The sequence below is a fragment of the Anoplopoma fimbria genome, chromosome 8, assembly GCF_027596085.1.
Source record: "Anoplopoma fimbria isolate UVic2021 breed Golden Eagle Sablefish chromosome 8, Afim_UVic_2022, whole genome shotgun sequence".
NCBI lineage: Eukaryota > Metazoa > Chordata > Actinopteri > Perciformes > Anoplopomatidae > Anoplopoma > Anoplopoma fimbria.
The window spans coordinates 22,428,066-22,447,265 of NC_072456.1; the positions used below are offsets into that span (position 1 = coordinate 22,428,066).

Consider the following 19,200-nt stretch of genomic DNA (forward strand, 5'->3'; position numbering starts at 1 on the left):
CGCCCTGTCTGTAGTTAAAGGCTGGATCTGGTATCCAAATAGAGCTTAAATGATTATGAAAAAGACAGATGAAATGGCCAAACGACCATCATGCACTTTTGCAAATCAGTACAGAATAATATTTTTTTTGGCCTTAACATCTTTGTCAAATCACGGTGATCGCATTAAAGTGGAAACAATAATAATGATCATGATAAACATTCGGTAAATCCATAGTTAAATGGTTTGACTTGGGAGAGAAAGAAATAGGCTAGTATTTATAATAGATTGATTTGTAATTGTGATTATTATGATAATCCTTTACAGAGGTTTTTTTCTGATGTACATTTGAAAATGGCAGAATATGTCCCAGTTCTCAAAACCTGGACGTTTAATGTAAATGCACACAATCACATCAGGCAGGAAAAAAAAAAACGTCACTCCACTTCTCTCTGTGTGTTAAAACTTTTCTTCCTCGTTGCACTTCTGACACCTTCCTCTGTGTGTCACAACAAGTGCATCCCAAAAGGAGGAGCACCTGCTGTGGCTTCACTAATTAAATGGAGGGTGGCCAGAAAGTGCAACGCCATCGAACGTTTTAACCCACAGAGTGCAGCAGCCGTTTTCTCCCCCGTGTGATTTATTGTGGGTTTACTTTTTTTTTTTTAAATAACCCCTTTCTCTTCTCAAAGGTTTTTTTTCTTAGCGTAGCAGTCTGTCAGTCCATATCTGTTGGAAGCTGCAGGGGGGGGGGGGATATTGGTGATTTCTTTGGAGAATTTGCACTTTTTGGCGATGAAAATAAATTGTATGTATATGAGACCACTAAATCCACACAGTCTAAACCATATAATTCCATTTTGTGTCATTTTTTTTTGTTCTGTTCTTCTTCTTTTTTTTTTTAATATATCCAAAAATGTCTGGCATCTGGTTGTCTGGTTTAAAGAATATAAAATCTTTCTATTAAAAACAATGGTTGCAAAAAAAAAAAGTTTGCGTGTAAATCTTTTTGTCATTTATTCAAATGTATCAAACAAAATACATTTATTTGTAACAATAACATAAACAATATTCTTTGGTTCCTGTAGGCAGTAAAAATAAGTCAGGTTATACAGAACCATGTTACGTTATCCTGTCAAATTATTTAAATAACTTTTTAATCTGAAGAGTTACAAGAGCGGTCAAAATTACAGTTAACAGGATTTATACGATAATGCCATACTGCTGTATGGGATTACATTATAATGACATATGTTTATGTTATATGGTTTGCTTGTTATGTATTATTCATAATGGAACCTCTCAGGACGAGTCAGTTCTCTAATCCAACCAGAAGGTGGCAGTATTAACACTGTTATGGTTTGAGGATGCAGCTTTCTCATAGTGAAGCCACACTTCACTGTTGTGTCTCTCTCTCTTTTGCATTCTTTCTTTTGCTCGATCACTCACCGTCTTTGCAGACTGTGACAGCCCATATTAAGTTAGTATCCACATTTTATCACTGCATAAACATTTGACATTACAAATAACGCATCCATATCTAGTGCAGACACACTGTGTCTCTGACTGTCTTACATAAAGAGCACTGTAGTTAACCGGTTTGGTTCCAAAGCATATTTTACAAATAGAGGCTAAGGTCTTCTTTGAGGAGGTATCTATCGGGGGTTAGGCCACCAATAGTGTTTCAAATGTGATTCGTCCCAGAAGTCCGGCGGCAGACCGCAACCGTGGGCTTGTTGTCACCCTGTCTTCCTGTTTGTCTCGGTCTGTCTCCCTGGGGCGATCCTGTGGGGTGACAGAGGTCACGGAGCAGCTCATTAACCCCACCCCGACAGCCCACACTTTGCTGCAGTCCTCAGGCCCTGGCTACACAAACACACACTCACACACACACGCACGTTTTATAATGCTCCACTAATAGCATTTAAGTCGTCTTAAGCCCACTCTGTAAGCAGTATGTTTTCAGGGACGCACAACATGGGATATATATATATATATATATATATATATATATATATATATATATATGTCTTGCATGTTGTATGTTGCATCGCTACATATAAATAAGTTCCATCATAAATTTGGCATACTCACATTTTCCTTAGTTGGTGCATAGTTTTCATTTTTCTTAACCCCCTTTTTCATCATCTAACATGATCCAAATCCACACTGAGTAATGTAATATATTAGAGAATGAGATGTTTTATTCTGTCATGTTGAACCTGTTGGCCAGATGTCTCGGGGCTCCAAGTCATTAATTGTTCTGTTTGTAAGGAATCTAAAAACGCAGTGGGATATGGTGTTATTTTCCATGTTCAGACAGCATTGTTGCAGTCAAAACATATTGGATAAGAGGAACAGCAGCACTTCAGGGGCTGGGAGATGCCTGGGAGCTGTTGTCTGGCGTCTCTAGTGGTATTATTCCCCCAATTGTGTGCACGTGAATGTGCGAGCATGTGTGTGTGTGTGTGTGTGTGTACCTGTATGCCTGCCACTGTTTCTGTTGACATGTTTGTCTTTATGCTTATGCGCAAAGGTGTGGCTTTATAATCTTACTTGCTTGTGCACATGTGCATGCATGCCATCGTCATTAAGGCTCACAGTAAACGAGCCTCACAATGGACACTTAGAGACGGGCTGTAATGTAAAGGAAAACAGCGACACACACACACACACACACACACACACACACACACACACACACACACACACACACACACACACACACACACACACACACACACACAAACTAGCCTCATTTTCACCGGTACACACCTTTCTCCAGGGATATAAAATGCCCCTGCCTCTGCACACTGTGGGACATGAGTTTCATCCAAACTAGCTGCCGTCCTCAATAAAAACCCACGTGAGCAATCTCTGCAGTATAGATTTCCAGTTTCTCTGAGGGGATATTTTGTTCGGATCAGGTGTTTAAATAGCTCAATATGACAATAATTAGGCAGCGCCGGAGACATGTGTTCTTTCTTATGTTGATAAGGGACATTGACCTTTAACCTGTGCACCCCTGTAGTCACCCCCACCACCGAACCCCACCGGTCCCACACGCCCCCCGGCCAACACCCCCCCTCCCTCTTCTTAGCCTGTCCAGCTCCCATCAGGAAGGATAGAGAGCGTTGGGAGGGGGGGATTGGACAGGCTTGGAGCTTTGCCTCTGGCCATCTCCCCTCCTCCCCGGAGAACAGAGGACTGAGGTGCCTTTAAACCACTGCGGCAAAAAACCCTACCAAAAACCCTGCAGTCATTAATATGCAAAAATGCAAATGAGTAGGTAATTAAGAGCTGGAGCTCTCTGGAGGCTCTTTGATTGCTAATGAATTCTAATCTGCAAAGAAAGGGGGGGAGGGGAAGAGAAAAAGAGATGAAAGAAAAAGAGAAAACAACGAAAAAGAGGGAGCCTCCACCCCGAAATTTGTCATATCCATAAGTTTTCATATCGTTTTTTTTGTTTTTACCTGCAAGCTGTAATCTAAATCACAAGCTCGTGCATGATATGCATACAGGCCGAGAGTATTTTCGGGGAGTATAAATGTATAATGAACAGCCTTCAAAACACATTTAAATCAAGTTAGGAGATTTATTTGTTGTATTTTATTTCTCAGAATGAAAATAAGAAGTGTCGTTTTCAAATGCAGATTATATTGACGCCACGAGAGCATCAATGGGCAGGGATCTGTTTGTAATGGACACACTGGAGTCATTGTGTAGATAGAGCTAATTAGAGGTGAACATGACAGGCGGGCAGACACTTCTGACCGGCGGCTACCGGAGGAAATAGAAGGTCAGATATCTCAACTGTGTGTTATTTGCTGCAATAGCAGCTGTGTGCCGAAGTAAAGGAGATGTCATTTCATCACTTTTGTGAGCCATAACACATCCCCACTTCCACTCTAACTCATTCACTCTGTCACTCACACACACACACACACACACACACACACACACACACATATACACTGCTGTTATTGTTGTTGCAGTGCTCCCACGACACCAACAATCTCTGCTTCCCTCCCCCACACGGGCTCACATCTATCTCCCTTTCACTCCCTCTCTTCCCCCTCCTGTCCTGGGCAGCCCTGACATGCCTACTTCAATTGATTTAGAGTCAATTCAGCTTCTGATCCGATTGTTATCATGTGACTTTTCGCACATGCCCCTCTCGATATATATATATATGACTACAGTATTATTTTCAGATTGGGGTAGAGATATATATATATTTTTTTTTTGGGCTCAGGTAGGAATGATTCTCTCTACTTTACACTTTGTCTGTCTGCCTGTGCCACTCTCTGTCTCTCTTATCTTTCCATTCTTCATCTCTCAATACCAACAAAAAAACAAAAAAACACTCAAACTTAACCATCACCACCGTCTCCTATCTGCTCTTTCCCCTCGGCTGTACAGTCTGTTGGTGTGGCTCTCAATTGACCGGCTTTGTAAACAGGAAGCCGGTGTTCTATTCGCTGTACCTGGAGTGTGGGTGGCAGACTGAACAGGGGCGACCATACAAATGCACAGTAATGGGAATCCAAGATGGCAGGGAGGGGTCCCATAAAATCACCAGAGAGAAGAGAGGAAGGCAGCATCTAAAGGGGGAAAAAAGAAGCCATTGTCAGATGAGAACAGACAGAAGTCAAAAGGATTGTTGATTCAATTTTTTCCCTTTAGCAAAAATAGATTGTTTGGTTTGTGTCGTGTTTTTTTTTTTCTCTGTCTGTATTGGATCCGGCCTAGAACTGTAGTGTTTGGGCGGATTAATGTCATGAACAATCCCTCAAACTCATTTTCTTTCTCACTGTGGAGCTCTGTGGGAATTACAGTTTCAGGATAAGGGAGAGAGAGAGAGAGAGAGAGAGAGACACACTGCATGTTCTGCTGGCGATTGGTCCCGTTAGTGATGAAGCGAGGTCTGGGTTCACCGTGTCCTCTCCGAGTTTGGCTGTTTTGAATAGTTGTTTGTGAATTCAGGAAGAGATAATGTCGTCCTCACTTGTTCCAAAACAAACCGCTTCGTTCGTGTTCTCCCAACTATAGCTGGAAAGGGGAAAGCATAACCTTGTGGGCCGTTTGCTTGAATCACTCACTCCACACATTTTTTTTCTTATTGTAGTTTAACATGTTGGAAGTCAGCAGAAGTTTGGGTGTTCTCTGCCAGGCGAGCTGTAATAGGGGGGAAGAAGCTTGACGGGAGTCAGTTTATCACGAGCACAGAGAGCACAACAGATAGATTCCCCCTGTCTCCTCCCCTTCAGCACAGATAGACTCAGAGCTCGGGCACTCAGCCAACACTATCAATCTATCCGCTCCTACCCCCAGCCTCTAACTCTTATTGGAGGACGGCTTCCAAAGGGGCAAGGAAGCATGAATCATAGCCCGGCTATGAGAAGCTGTTATGCCTCTAAATACACGTGTTGTGGCCTCAAAACCACTCCGTTGCTTCGCCATTAATGACAAGTGATTGTCACAGACCCCTTTTCAAACAAAGTTGTAGCATTTAGAGGCTGTTTTTCGGAGGGGGGAGAGAGAGATTGTTGGTCTTGGCCTAGTTTTCTCGTCTGATCAGAAACCTGTGCACCTCTGCCCTTCCCCCACCCAAACCTAAGCCTCTACTATTACAGGCTGTGAGGGGCTCAGTGTGGAACGAGGTGAGCAGCTTGCCTCACCGCCGAGCTCTGTGTGCGTTATGCGTGGCGCTTGCTGCCTATGCTGTATGTTGATCATCATGTGTGTGTGCGTGTGTGTGTGATATAACCCGGTGATGTGGTTTTCTTTGCATGACTGGCTTCCTATATGAGCTGAGCAGGATGGCAATGAGGGTTAAAGGTGGATAACACGTGAGAGTGTTGACGCAGGTAGCTAGAAATGAACCCAGCTTTAAGAGTGTGGTAGAAGAAGAAAAACATTGCGTTCTGATTGGATGTTAGGCAGCTAGAGTCGTAGGTGACATCTTTATACTATGATGCAGGATTGCCCTCTATTTTGTTCTCCACAGAGCATTATTGATTAAAAAAAACCCAAAGAGGATTAAGAACACATTATTGTTTCTTGTGTGAATTTGTGTAATGCAAAATATGTGCACACATATATGTCATTAATATGCACAAATATATGACCGATTAGCACCAATGTGCCAAACATATGCTAATTTTCCATGTGCATCTGTTGTTAATTACACATATGAGGCTGGGAATGGCTGGAAGGAATCATGGAGGGCATGTGGGACAGCATCCCTCCCCGTTCTGCCTTTAACTGTCCATTGTACTGTGAATGTATTTCGAGATTGCAGATGACATGTTTGTAAGCTTTTAGGTTGCCATGCGGTAGATTACCCATAGTTACTGCGGCTAATGAAACATGATTTTAGCATAAAAGTGAAGCTTTTAGGGGTCATTATCTGTTATTTTATGTCCGTGTTAATGTGAAACAAACAAAATAGTGGACAGCAGCATTATAATGTTCATATATTCCATTCCAGGCTGTGCTAATTATTTTTGTAACAGCTGAATGTGAAATTGCATCGCTGAATATCAGGAATAACATATTAAACAAGCTATTGCCCTTGGCTCCAAAGAGGTACCACCCTAATTCACTTGTAAAGAAAATAAATTATAGGCATGATGTCAATATAGTTCAAGAGAGGATAATGGCTTGAAATATATATTTTTTTCTGTCTTCAGCTTCTTGTTATAAAACTGATTTCTGTTTAACCTCGTGTCTACGACTCACTCCGCGCTCATTAAGGTGAAGACCCTCACTATATATATATGTTTTTTTTATTCTTTTTCTACCGCCCCCTCCCTCTCTTCAGCCTGGCTGCCCTTGTACATGCTCTCCATGTCAGACCCAGCTGTTACTACAAACTACTTGGAGGGCTTACAAGCCTCATTGCTAATACTGACAACGGCACTATTCTTACTCAAGGCCTAACGTCTACTGGAAAGAAAAAAAGCGAGAATATGAGAGATTTTCTCTGCCTCCACTAGAAATTCATTTCCCCAAACAGATGTTTCCATCTGTTCGAATCTAATCTTTTGATTAATACATTCCGCAATGAAAGGATTCACAAATAGGTGTTAGATAAATAACTCAAGATGCTCTTTCCTTGATAGCTGTGATTATTTTCTGATGCAACGGCTGTCTTTTGATTTTTTTTTGTGTGAGTTTGTGAGTGTGAATACCTGTGTGTGTGTGTGTGTGTGTGACCAAACGTGAATGTGCACTTGGTATGTTTGTGAAGGTATTTATGGCCCATATGTGTGTTTGTTCCGAGCAGTAACCCCATTACATTCCTAAGATGGTCCATGAGACTAATTAATGTTCTGTGCCGAGGCTTTTCCCTTCACCCAGGGGACACCCAATGGATTATTTACCTATATGTCCTATTGACAGCAAATCCCCCCCCCAGTTGGTGACCTCTGTGCAAACAGACAGTCTGAGGTATTAGGGTGTATGATAACGCTAGGAAGCTATGTGGAATTTGCATGAGCCATGTCTCAATTTTTGTTAGGCAGCTCAGACAAAATAAACGGGAATCCTGCTCACACAGTGACTCAAAAAGATACTTGAGTCACCGTGGCCCTTTGTAGTGGTCCATAGTGATAGCCGCGTGCTAAGAAACCTGCCTGTTTCTAAAGGGTTTTTTGTGGTTTTTCTGATTTATATATATACAACAGTATAATGTTATAGACCAGAAACAAAGCAGGGGTCATCTGAACTTCCCTCTGATTTGACGAGGTTTCCCCTCAGGTTGTAAAAAACAGCTGTCTAACACCTAGACACTTAAAAAAAAGTGTGTGTTTCTGTCTGAGGGGTTTTCTGTGTCTGTTAAATGAAGCAAGGAAACACATTAGGGTCATCCAAACCATTTCAATAGTTCTTTATCATCATGGTGAATGAGCAGATATGTATCTATTGGTGTTGTTTTCTTGTAAAAGCAGTATTTTTTAACATTATAGACACATTTGCGTTGATCATCCGGTTCGCCCTCCCTGTTTGAACTGTTTTCTCTGAACTATTTCTCCCCCCCTCCTCCCTCTCTGTGATCCTATACTCTGTGCTCTCCCTCCCCTCCCCTCCGCTCTGGAGCAGGCAGTTACTAAGGCTGTGTTGGTCTTATGGTTAACAGCTCATTCACAAAAAAAAAAAACTGGCTACTTGGAAGTTGGAGCAGAAAAAAAATTCATGTATTAATCAACAGACATAAAATCAGCAACTTGAGCAGTTTTCAAGCAAAACATGGCAAATATTTTTTTATTTCTTGCTTCTTAATTGTGAGGATTTGATGCTTTTGTTTGTCATATTTCATAGTTTAGTGTATATTTTGAGGGGTTTGGACTGTTGACTGTTAAAACAAGGAGTGTGAATAAATCCCCTTGGTGCCTGTTAAATTATAACCAGCATATTTTTCAGATGTTTTATAGACAAAACAATTAATGGATGAATTAAAAAAAATAAACAACATATTAACCAGTGAATAATATATATAATAATTCTTGGTTGAAGCCCAAGTGCAAATTATGTTTATGACAACAGTTGATCATTTTAAGGTATATTCAGCTGGATGAAATATTATTATTATATTATTATAACCAGACAATAATTGTTAATATGTTAATATGTTTATCAAATACATGCTTTAAAAAAAGGTCTCTTTCATATTAATCCCTAAGATGGATCAGAAAATCATGTGACATATTTATATAATATATACAAAATAAATGATCTTATGTCATACAGTTGTATTTATATTTTTTTAATATAGTGTTATTTAAACATTGAGACACATATTAATTTACTTTACAGTTGCTGTTTTTTTTGTACTAGAAATAGATTTATTTGAAGCCGTGGGTTGAAAATATAGTTTTTTTTGTTTTGTTTAAAAAAAAAAAAGTGAAAGAGGACACAGCAACCAAAGTAATAAAATGATGTCAGCGGGCATGTTGGAGCCCCCCTCAGTCAGCTTCCCTGAGCACACAGGGAAAGTGAGCGTCAAGAAGAAGGCGGGCTCAACTTGGAATCCCGGCCGCTCTATGGCTACCACCGCTGTCAATCAACCGAACGCGCTCACCCATTGGCTACGCTCTTTCGCATTTATCGTGCCATCTCGTCAAGCTGCTGCTGTGTAATCGCAGGTAACTTTCTTACGATAGCCTTCCGCCGGACGACCTAGTGCTCGTAGCGGGCTAGCATTTTGCGGACTACACACACGGTGCACAAAACCCAGCTTCGGCATCAGACATCCCCGTCGTTTTGTCCGTCGGGAGAAGCCAAAGCTGTGTTTTTTTTCTTCCCCCCACCGTGAAAACACCCCGTCTCTCAAAGGCGTTTGAAATCGGACACCGCTTGGCATTGAGGCCCTCACTTTTTTCTATTTTTTTTTTTTGGGGTGTGCGGAGGGATACGTTGTTGCGTCTGACAATGTGGACGGAGGTGGTGAAGATGTCTACGAGAAGAGAATGAAATCATCTCAGTTGTAACAACAACAAAAAAAAAAAAAAAAAAAAAAAAAAGAGAGAGAGAGAGGGGGGAAGACGTGAGATTAGTTCCTATAATACATTTGTTTGCACTCGGACTTGTTACATTGTAGCAAACACGTGGGCGCTCGCGTGAGAAGCAGGGTTTTTTTTGCCGGGACAAAAGGAAAGACGTCTCCGCTGCTCCGATGCGTTTCGTGCACTGAGGTCGAAATTCTCTTGAAGTTTTATGTTTTTCCCTTCGCGAGTCTCCTCGTTTCTTTTCACTGTTGGATATCACACACTTGGAGAGGAGAGGTAATAAAAAACAACACCTTCTTTCACTTGTTTCCGGGGAAGTTGCATGAATTTCAAAGCCTTTTTTAAAAAAAGAAAAAAAAAAAGAAAAAGGTGCTTTTTCTCTGTCACCTTTTTTTTTATTTTTATTATTTAATTTGACGTCTCTGCACAATTGTTGTTGTTTTTTTTCTTTTAAAGAAAAAGTTTTTTTTTTTTTTTTTTTTTTTTTTTTTTTGGGAATTGTGTGGTTAAAGTGGAGGGTGGTGGAGGGGGGTGGAAGTTTTTCTGTCTGGTTTGAGGTGGCGAGCCAAGTGTGTGATGGTCTCCGCATCGACCACGGAGAGGAGGAAATTACTCCTTTGTTCTGCAAAAAAAAAAAAAAAAAAAAAAAAAAAAAAAAAGCAGAAAAGGAGACCCCACTATGGTGAAGTGTTAGTCCTGCCTTAACATGTTTTCCCCCCATCGTGTGTCTCTGCAGCCCCCCCAATGTGGGAATCTGAAATGTTAACGTTGTGTAATGTTTTTTTTTTTTTTTGCAGCTGAACTTTGTGTTGTGGGCCTGCGTGTCTTCTTTTCCCCCATACAAGCCAGAAACAAACTTTTCCATTAAACCCCCTTTTTTTTTTTTTTGGTCGCCCTTTAAACATTCCTTTATGGAAGTGTCTGGCCACCAGCTAGACTTTTTTATTTTATTGCACATTTGGCAGGAAATTCCTCATGCTCCCACCTCCCCCCACTGCACTGAACTCCCCCATAATGCACGACTTGAACCCCGATATGTGAGAGGAAGGAGAAGGAAGGAGCTCACTATTTGTTTGCATGAAGTTTTTGGGAGCTCTCATTCTCCAGGGTCACGACTGTTGCTTTTTTTTTTTTTCTTCTTCTTCTTACACCATAATTTTGTTTTACTCTAGGAAGCCACAACTGGAGATTATGGTTGTGTTAGTCTTCAGGATGATGTCAACATGCTTTAGAGATATAACAAAAAAAAAAAGAAAAAATGGTGAATGGGTTAGTTGTCAGCAGTAGCTTTGGCCCTGGATGTGTGGCCTAGCGGAGATGATCAAATAATGTGCAGCCTACATCCTGTGGTGTCCTGGATGTTTACTGTCATTGTTGTAAACTATTTGGCCTCAAAGTGTTTATTATTTACAATAATGTGTGTCTGGCACGAGACATCCACATCGGATTTCTTTTGGGGATTTGAATCAACTGTTGAATATTGCTTTTCTGCTCAGTACGGCGGCCCTTTTTGTTCATGAACTAATAGCACACACATGTCATAGTTGCATACTTTTCTTATATTTCTTTTTATTTCTTTACACATGACAGTTGTAATAACACCCAAACATCTACAACCCATATGTGCTTTTAAAATATATACACATATTTTAATATTAACATCAGTTATTACATGTTTTATTGACAGCTAGAAGGAGCTTGTTTTCCCTGTTTACTATTGGGTTTGAAATCCTTGGATAAAAAAAACACAACAGATGTAGGCAAATGCATTGAAGTGTTGTTGAGAATTTAAATGAAACATTAGCTATTTGTGATTGGCTCAGTGGTTGTTTCCACTGGAAGTGCAGGCTCTTTCATGGAGAATGACCTGCCTTCTCTGCCTTGTGTGTGTGTGTGGGGGGGTGACAAAGACCCCTAATCTGCCTGCTTCAAATATTGATCCAGCAGAAGCTGAAGATGCCATTTTGTTACATTAAGCCCCTCTGTGTGCTCGACTCCATTCAACTCACTATCAGATAATATTTGCAAATGTTAAGTTTATTTAAGGTGTGTGTGTGTGTGTGTGTGTGTGTGTGTGTGTGTGTGTGTGTGTGTGTGTGTGTGTGTGTGTGTGTGTGTGTGTGTGTGACCTATTTTGTCCTTGATTTGGCCATCTTATCCAAAAGTTTGGAAAAGCAATGACAGCTATGTTTCCTAGCCTATTTACACTTGGGGCGATGTGTGTGTGTGTTCACGTGTTCACTTCCTTTCCTTGTCTCAAGGTTAAATTAGTTCTGCTTGCCTGAGTTCACTAGACTTAGACTGCACTGTTTTATCTCCCCTGAAGTGACGTGGGTTATTTTCATACATTCAGAGAATTATTTATGACATTTGATACTTTTGTTTGTCCTGCTTTCAAGTGGTTCCTAGTTCATTTTTTATTTTATTTCTTGACATACATTTTTATATCCTGAGCTCCCTTTTGTTTACATTTTTACAACTTGCATTTCCTTTATAAAATCCATCCTTTTTCTGTTGTGCTTTTTTTTTTTTTTTTTTTTTGTTGCATCAATTTACGTTAGTGCTTTATTACAAAAGAGGCTGTAAAAGCACACCACCTGTTGGTGTCCAAGTGCCTCTATTCCTCCACTCGCTCCCCTTACCACTAGTTTCCCCCGTAAGGCTTTCAGATCTGCCGCTCAGCATCAGAGAGCGGCCTCGGGCTCGCTCCGGAATGCAAAACACAGGGTAAATCCAGTATTCATGCTCACTGTGTCATTTGACAAGGTTCTTTCTGAGTTGACATATGGTAATTTGGTAATGACGTGTTTGCATACAGTCATTAGCGCTGCCTTTCACCCCTATTTCCTTGGGCTAACAATAGTCCCAATTATGTCTGTAATTGTAAGTGTATTACATTCTCTTTTATGTAGCAATGATCGACATATGGCTGTGTTATTTGCTAGGGTTGTGTAAAATGAAAGATTTTTTTTTTTCTTCCCCCATTAGTTGGTAGTGATTTGACTAAAGGCAGAGTATTCATCATTTCATGGCAGTGTCTCTTCTGCTGCTTTGATGTGAAGGCAGTGTCTCATTGAAATTAGCATTTTTAAGTAGACTCGGCTAAAGTGTAGCGTGTTAAGTAGCCTAATGTTGTCTGTTTTTCCCTCATCGGTCCGTAGTGAGTGAGGTAGTAATTTGAGCTGTATGTTTTGGCCAGCTGAGACTCTATAGAGGATTGTTGATTTTTACATTTTCCCCTTTCAGACGCACCAGATCGTTGCCTCTCATGTATGGATATACATTTTTTTTCGTATTATGTCTGGGTTTTTAAAAAATCACAAACATAAATTTGACGCGTTGGGTTTCAGAAATTAAGTTTGCTTTGTTCTTTTCAGGAAAAATGCTGACTTAGCCCTGCATTTGTTATCTTATGGGAGACTAACAGTTATCCAATATGAATCACATCTAGGGTTGTGACACAGCAAAGAGAGAATAGTTTGAATCATTCATTACCATCACCCTCTGTGTTTTTTTTATTTTAAAAGAGCTAAATGTAAGTTTTATTTGTGCTTGCTAGTGCCATTAAAATCCTGTATCTGCAAATTTCTCTCATAGGGTTTATTAGAGACTGAAGGGTATGAACGAACAGCAGCAAAGAATGGCTGCAGTGGGGACTGACAAGGAACTCAACGACCTCCTGGATTTCAGTGCGGTAAGAGAGTGGGAGAGCAGTCTGGGTGGTTCTGGGTGGCAGTGGTAGGTGGGTGGCATTGGGAGAAAAGGGCTAAAGAGAGTGCGATACAGGTCTGGGTATGAGCAGAGGAGGGCTGGAGGTCTCAATGAGAGAAGTGGGCAAATGGGGAGAGCGAGGAAAATTAGTGGGAGGATTTATTTCTCAAAATATGAAACACAAAATTGGAAATCTTTTTTTTGTATTTTTTTTTTTGTTTGTTTTTTAAACAATAGGATTTGTCAGCCCAAGATATTTCCATCCTTCATTCTTGGCATGCAAAGGTAGTGCTGATTACATCAAAGCATGGCAAGTAAAAAAAACACTGCTGTACCTCAGGGTGACTGGTAAAAATGAATTCAGTTTTTAATATATGTAGGCTTTTCAATAATGTAGGTGATGCAGAGATGCAGCAACAAGGAAGTGGATCCTCGCTACAACGAGCTGGTATCCACATGTAAAATGTAAATATTGAATCAGGAACGACTGCAGGAAACTGCGGAAATAACATCACCCCTGTTTGTCTTGTTCAAAGAATTTGAAGTGGAAATATTGTTATATATGAATTGGGTTGCGCAGACAGCGCCTGCATTTTGTTTTTGTCACATTTTTAGTCTTTAGGTAGACATTTTTCACAGAGATGCTTTCAGAGGAATCCTCCAGACATTATCTACAAAGCGGATAGAGGTATTCTGTTCAGCTTTTTATTTACCTGTGTTTCATTTTGTTGTGAAGCCTTTTCGCTGACATAAACATCTCACAGGCCCAATGGAGCTGTGATACTTTTTTTTCTTTTTTTTTTCTTCTCCCCTAAATAAACTGAATAGCTGGTAAGGCTAATTTGCCAGGTCTGGATAATTACTATATATGGGACACAACGGGTAATTCCAAACCTATGCTCAAATGATTATTTGTCAGCAGACTTAATGTCCCATAAGATTTATTTTCACAGAGTACAGTTGATTAATACTGAAGTGTTTATATCATGGCGATATATCAAGAGTCGTTGACATTTTATGAAGTGTAACACTGGGGGACTAGCTTTATCTTTGTGATTTTGGTTTTTTATTAATTTTTTTTTTAGGCCTTGTTGTGCATGCATTTGGTTGGTGGAGCTCTAATATAATGACTTGCCTGATCCAGTCAGCTGCTTTGTTAATATCCATATTCTCTGCCACACCATCGGTATTTATAGGAAACCTTTCCCCGTGAAAGAAAAAACCCTTGTTGTGAAGGGGCTTTGTGGGAGGTTTCTCATTTGACAGTTTGGTTTGTGTCAGAAAAGCTCAAATTGATCAGCTGCCAATTTGTACCAGCAGATGTTCCGTTTAAATATGACATTGATAATTGGGTGAGAAACTGTCAAATTGTACAAACAAATTTCCTCCTCTTTGTTTATTTGCTGGCTAGTCACAGAAAATGCATGCTAGATTGGACGTGGAATGAAGAAAAACTAAACCTTTGAGATATCTGCGACCGACTGCAACGGTAAACCAAAGATGGTGGCCAAATCAGTCACGTAGTACTACCTTGTTCAAAAAAAAGAGAAGGGAGAGATCATATGTGGTTGTGGCAGATTGTGTTTTTGTGTCCTACTTAGAGAAAGGTTTGCTTTGGTACAGTAGAGTTTGGCCGTCATCGAAAGATGCCACATAGCAGATATTCAGACCACATCATAGCCTCACGGTAAAGCCCACAGCTGCTCTGTGACAAAACCCACGGCCCCATCAGAGGGTTTTGAAAGTAGAAGTTGATACTGCAGGGTCATCTTTATAAGAAAATATGTCTGAAAGGTTTAATTCCAAAATGCTGTATATTTGTGTGGGGGGAAAACTTTAAAAGTTATTTCTAGAATGTGGATTTATGCAATTAAAGACAGGAAGCATGTTTATAACTTGACGGTTTTTATCAGCATGTCTTGGTGTTACACTAGTCTTAATAATGGTTGAATCACATGTTTTTGAATAGTTTATATCTCCCTTTACACTCATCTCAAACTGAAATGCCAGCAAAAAAAACACGCACACAAGGACTGAGCGACATGTGTATGTGATGTCATTTTATTAGTGGAAATAGGATGTGTGAAGTGTGCCATCCTTTGCTTTTGTTAGTTACGGTATCTTTCCTCTTTTGTCTTGTAGATGTTCGCGCCACCAGTAGCCAATGGGAAGAACAGGACAATGACACTCGCCAGCAGTCAGTTTGGGGGATCAGGTAAGATTTCAAAGCAGCAACACTACATTACTGTGCTATATGTCTTGGCAGTGGTTTGTTTTTTGATTTTTGTTTAATCGTTTTGTTGATGCAAATGTACTTATTTCCCCAAGTGACTTTAACTGACATGCCTGTGGCTGCAATGAAAGTTTTTGATACGCAACAATATACTTATTTATGTTGTATAAAGGTCACATTAAATGCAAACATTACAAATGATTTTCTCAAGTAACTCTTTCGGTATCTAGCACTCGGAGAGTTTCAGCTTTAATTGCCCCAGTTTTTATATCGCCGCCTCTCTTTTATTTGTGGTGTGCAAAGCTTCACAAAATTGCTTTTTATAAAACTCAAACACAGATTTCCACAAACAATCTTAAGGTTAATCCTTTGACATTGCTGATAACAAATTTCTTTGGAGCAATTTTCTACAAAAGAACAAATGTGGGAAATTAGTTGTGCTTGTATTTGTTTATTCCACTATTGAGAAGTGTAATTTCAGAAGGAATTCACATTTAGCGCTGCCAGACAGTTTGTTTAATGCCGGTTTGGTTGTCTCTTGATTCTTATCTTGATAGAATAATATCCATTTAGACTTCAGCCCTTTTTTAATAAAGGATTGAAACTGTGCAGATGTATTAATATCCACACGTTTTATTTTAACATATGTCTGATGATCCGTTCCCCATTTTCTTAAACTAGTCTTTCATTCTCTATTTTAAAGTGCAAAGTAGCCACAGTTAACCCCCTCAAGCACCTGAAGCCTTTTGAGTGGGCTTTTCTCTCTTCCTGAATGTTATTAGTGAGTCGTGTTACTTTCGTTCCTCTGTCACCCTTCCAACCTGGCGTGTGAAATCGAGTCACACTCCCCAGTGTTCCCCAGAGTGAGAACTTGGTCACCGAGGAACAAAGGCAAAAAAGAGGCTTATGGACTTGAAACGACTCCTCCACCCCTGAAGTGTAAAACACTCCTCCCCCAACACGGCACAGGGCTCTTACCCCCACTGATCTGCAGGAAATGGCTCGAGTCCGAGACAATGTCCCTCACCCCCTTCGCTCGCAGCCTCTTAAACTGGCCCAGCATGCAGTGAGCGGCCAGAGTGGAAGAGAGAGCCCGTTGAATAGAGGGATCAGCCTGTGGAAGGCAGGATTCTGTTTGTTTCTATTACAGCAGGCAATTACTAAGCAGTGAGGAGTTAATTCCTCCCCCCCCTCCTTCCTCATGTCCCAAAGTGTGGCCCCTCTGTCATTGACACCTATTTTAATGCAATACTTCAAGCTGTCCCATTTAATTTGGGGAGATCTGCAGGTAGCGTCTTATCGCACTTAGGAGTCAAAAATGCAGATTTGTTTCATGTTATAACACACGTAATATATTTAAAGCAGTCTTTGCATATGAGGAAGAACTCTCATATAGACCGGCTGGATGTTTGAGGAAGAAAGTAAAAGAAAATTGAGTGTACAAGATTTTTTTTAAAGATTTAATGGCTGCATTTTGTCAAAAGGACCATCTTTTATAACTCCCAAGAGATTATTTCAAAATGCCATATGGCCACGGGCCAGGAAACCTATTTATGATATAAATGATGACCATTAAAGAACAATGTCCATCTATGACGTCACTTAGCCGGCTTGTATATTCAGGGACCCAGCAGCGCGGGAACGGCAGCAAGCAGCCTAGTGGCCCACCAGACCACCTCTATTCATCAACACAAAAGTGCTCAGAGGGGTGCTAATTGCATTAGGCGTCCTTCTCCCTTCCTCAGCGGCCAGAGTGTGTGTGTGTGTGTGTGTTTGGGGAAGGGTGTGTCGGGGAGAGGGGAGAGAAGAGGATTGGCAAGAAGTGTGGGATGTTTGAGAAGTAGGGGAGGCAGAGTGTGATGGTGTGTGTGGTGGGAGCTGGCCAAGCCCACAAGCCTTCAGGCAGGCGTCCCCTCCGTCACCTCTGCAGCTGCTGGCAACGTCTCCAACCCCCTTCACACACAAACAGATATACACGGGACGCGACAGCCCCGCTTCCCTTAGATCACAACAAACAACACAGTCAATTTACACATGTGGTCTCTCCTGGTAGCTAGCTTACTTGTTGCATGTGCTCTCCGTTGTGTACCTGCACACGCCTGCAGTATTGTGTATCGTTTTATTTAGCTGTGCATGGGTGGGTTGTAGTTGGAAAGTCTTAAGCCGTCCAAAAAAGAGGAAAATCTCAAAGGAGAGTGGTTTCCTTCTTCAACTAAATTAGATGTTTTCAGAGCCTGCAGCCACAAGAAGGCTTTGTGGCAGAGAATAAATATTTTTTTTATGCATGACTTTCAGTTGAAGCACATTCACACTAGCCATGCCAAAGTCTTGATGGATGTGATGTAACCTGTTGTTTTCATGCCAACACCATGTCTTTTTACATTTCTTCTGTGTGTTTCTAATTAGTAGATTAAACAGTTTTTTTTTTTTTTTTACTATCTTAAATCTTACTTTCCCAGTTTGACCATGTCATTTGACTGTTTAAATCTTCATCACTTGCTTTACTTTTGGGCTTTACATAGCTAATTGTTAGCTGTCTGAAGATGGCATAGTTTTGGAATTAGATGTGTAATTTAGCATGAGCTTCAGTGCTCAAGTACTCTGATGTCTTAAAATAATCTTGGATGTGATACTGAGAAGGCTCATTGACATTAAGCTTTTAGTGGTAATGGCCTTTTAGGTTTTGTACAGCATCAGGGCTGAACTATATAACCAAAATCTTCTATCACGATATATATATATATATATATATATATATATAGATATATCACAATGTAGCATATTTTCTGGTAATACAATAATTTAATATTCTATATCAAATAACCACTCTTGTGTGGATTAAATGTGACAAATTAAAAGTACTGAGTATTTTATCAGTTAAGAATTCTACTGCAAAATAATCAGATTTTCTGAGTAGTGTGCTTATGCTGAGTAGACAACATACTTGTTAATTACCATATCTTAATATTTGATTTAATTAAAATGTGATTCAATTGAAGGACAGTAATTATATTAAATTATCGCTCAGCCCTAGCATCCACCAGTATTTAGACCCCACGGTAATAATAGGTTTCTTTGCACTGTTATACTATTGTGATCTGATACTCTAGTTATGTTGTTATACATGGTTAAAAGAAGGTTGTCAAAGCATTAAAAAGCTTTTCTGCCTCCATCAATATGATGTAAACACAGAACACTGTGAGCTGTCAAAGTACGTAAGGAGGTGTGTCGGTGCAGCTACGTAAGCAGCACACGGACTTTGTATGACATGATAATCAATTACATCTATCCATTGGCTGAGAACTGCAGTGTGAGAGCTTGTTTTTTTCTTTAGCATTTTTCTTGGACAGCAGCACTACTAGGTGACTTGAGAAATGAAAAGCTCAATAGTGAAGTAAGTGATGAAATAAGGATGAAATATAAAGCCCAGATGGGGCAGATATCTGTTTGTCCTTTAGATTTCATTGAGAATGGAAAATAGTGTTCACAGCAATTTTTTTTTATTTTTTTTAGGTCACAGGCGAAGGGTTGGTTTAAAACAAAGTACTAAAAATATTTGTGCTGGCCAAAATAATTGATGTAGGAGTTCATCTCTGACCTACTTTGAATGGTACAGAACATATCTTGTTTTTTACAATTGGACTTTAAAACCTGCTTACTTGCGTGTGCATTACTTATTTTTTTCACAGCATTTGAAGCTTTTTGGGAACTTTATTTTGCTTTATTTTATCATTTTGGTTGACTGCAGTGTCGATCTTGTGTTTT

General features: G+C 40.1%; 1 protein-coding gene across 5 annotated transcripts in view; it reads left to right on the plus strand.

Moving 5' to 3' along the window:
- Positions 1-9,138: 9,138 nt before the first annotated feature.
- tcf3b (transcription factor 3b) overlaps positions 9,139-19,200 on the plus strand; it is a 28,954-nt gene continuing 18,892 nt past the window's right edge. For 4 of the 5 annotated variants that reach the window (XM_054602555.1, XM_054602557.1, XM_054602556.1 and 1 more), the window contains exons 1-3: positions 9,139-9,767; positions 13,089-13,185; positions 15,345-15,417. In XM_054602555.1, coding sequence (XP_054458530.1) covers positions 13,111-13,185; positions 15,345-15,417 — 148 coding nt within the window. In that variant the 5' untranslated portion in view covers positions 9,139-9,767; positions 13,089-13,110. The remainder of the gene's footprint in view (positions 9,768-13,088; positions 13,186-15,344; positions 15,418-19,200) is intronic. The other variant, XM_054602559.1, reaches the window with a different exon arrangement.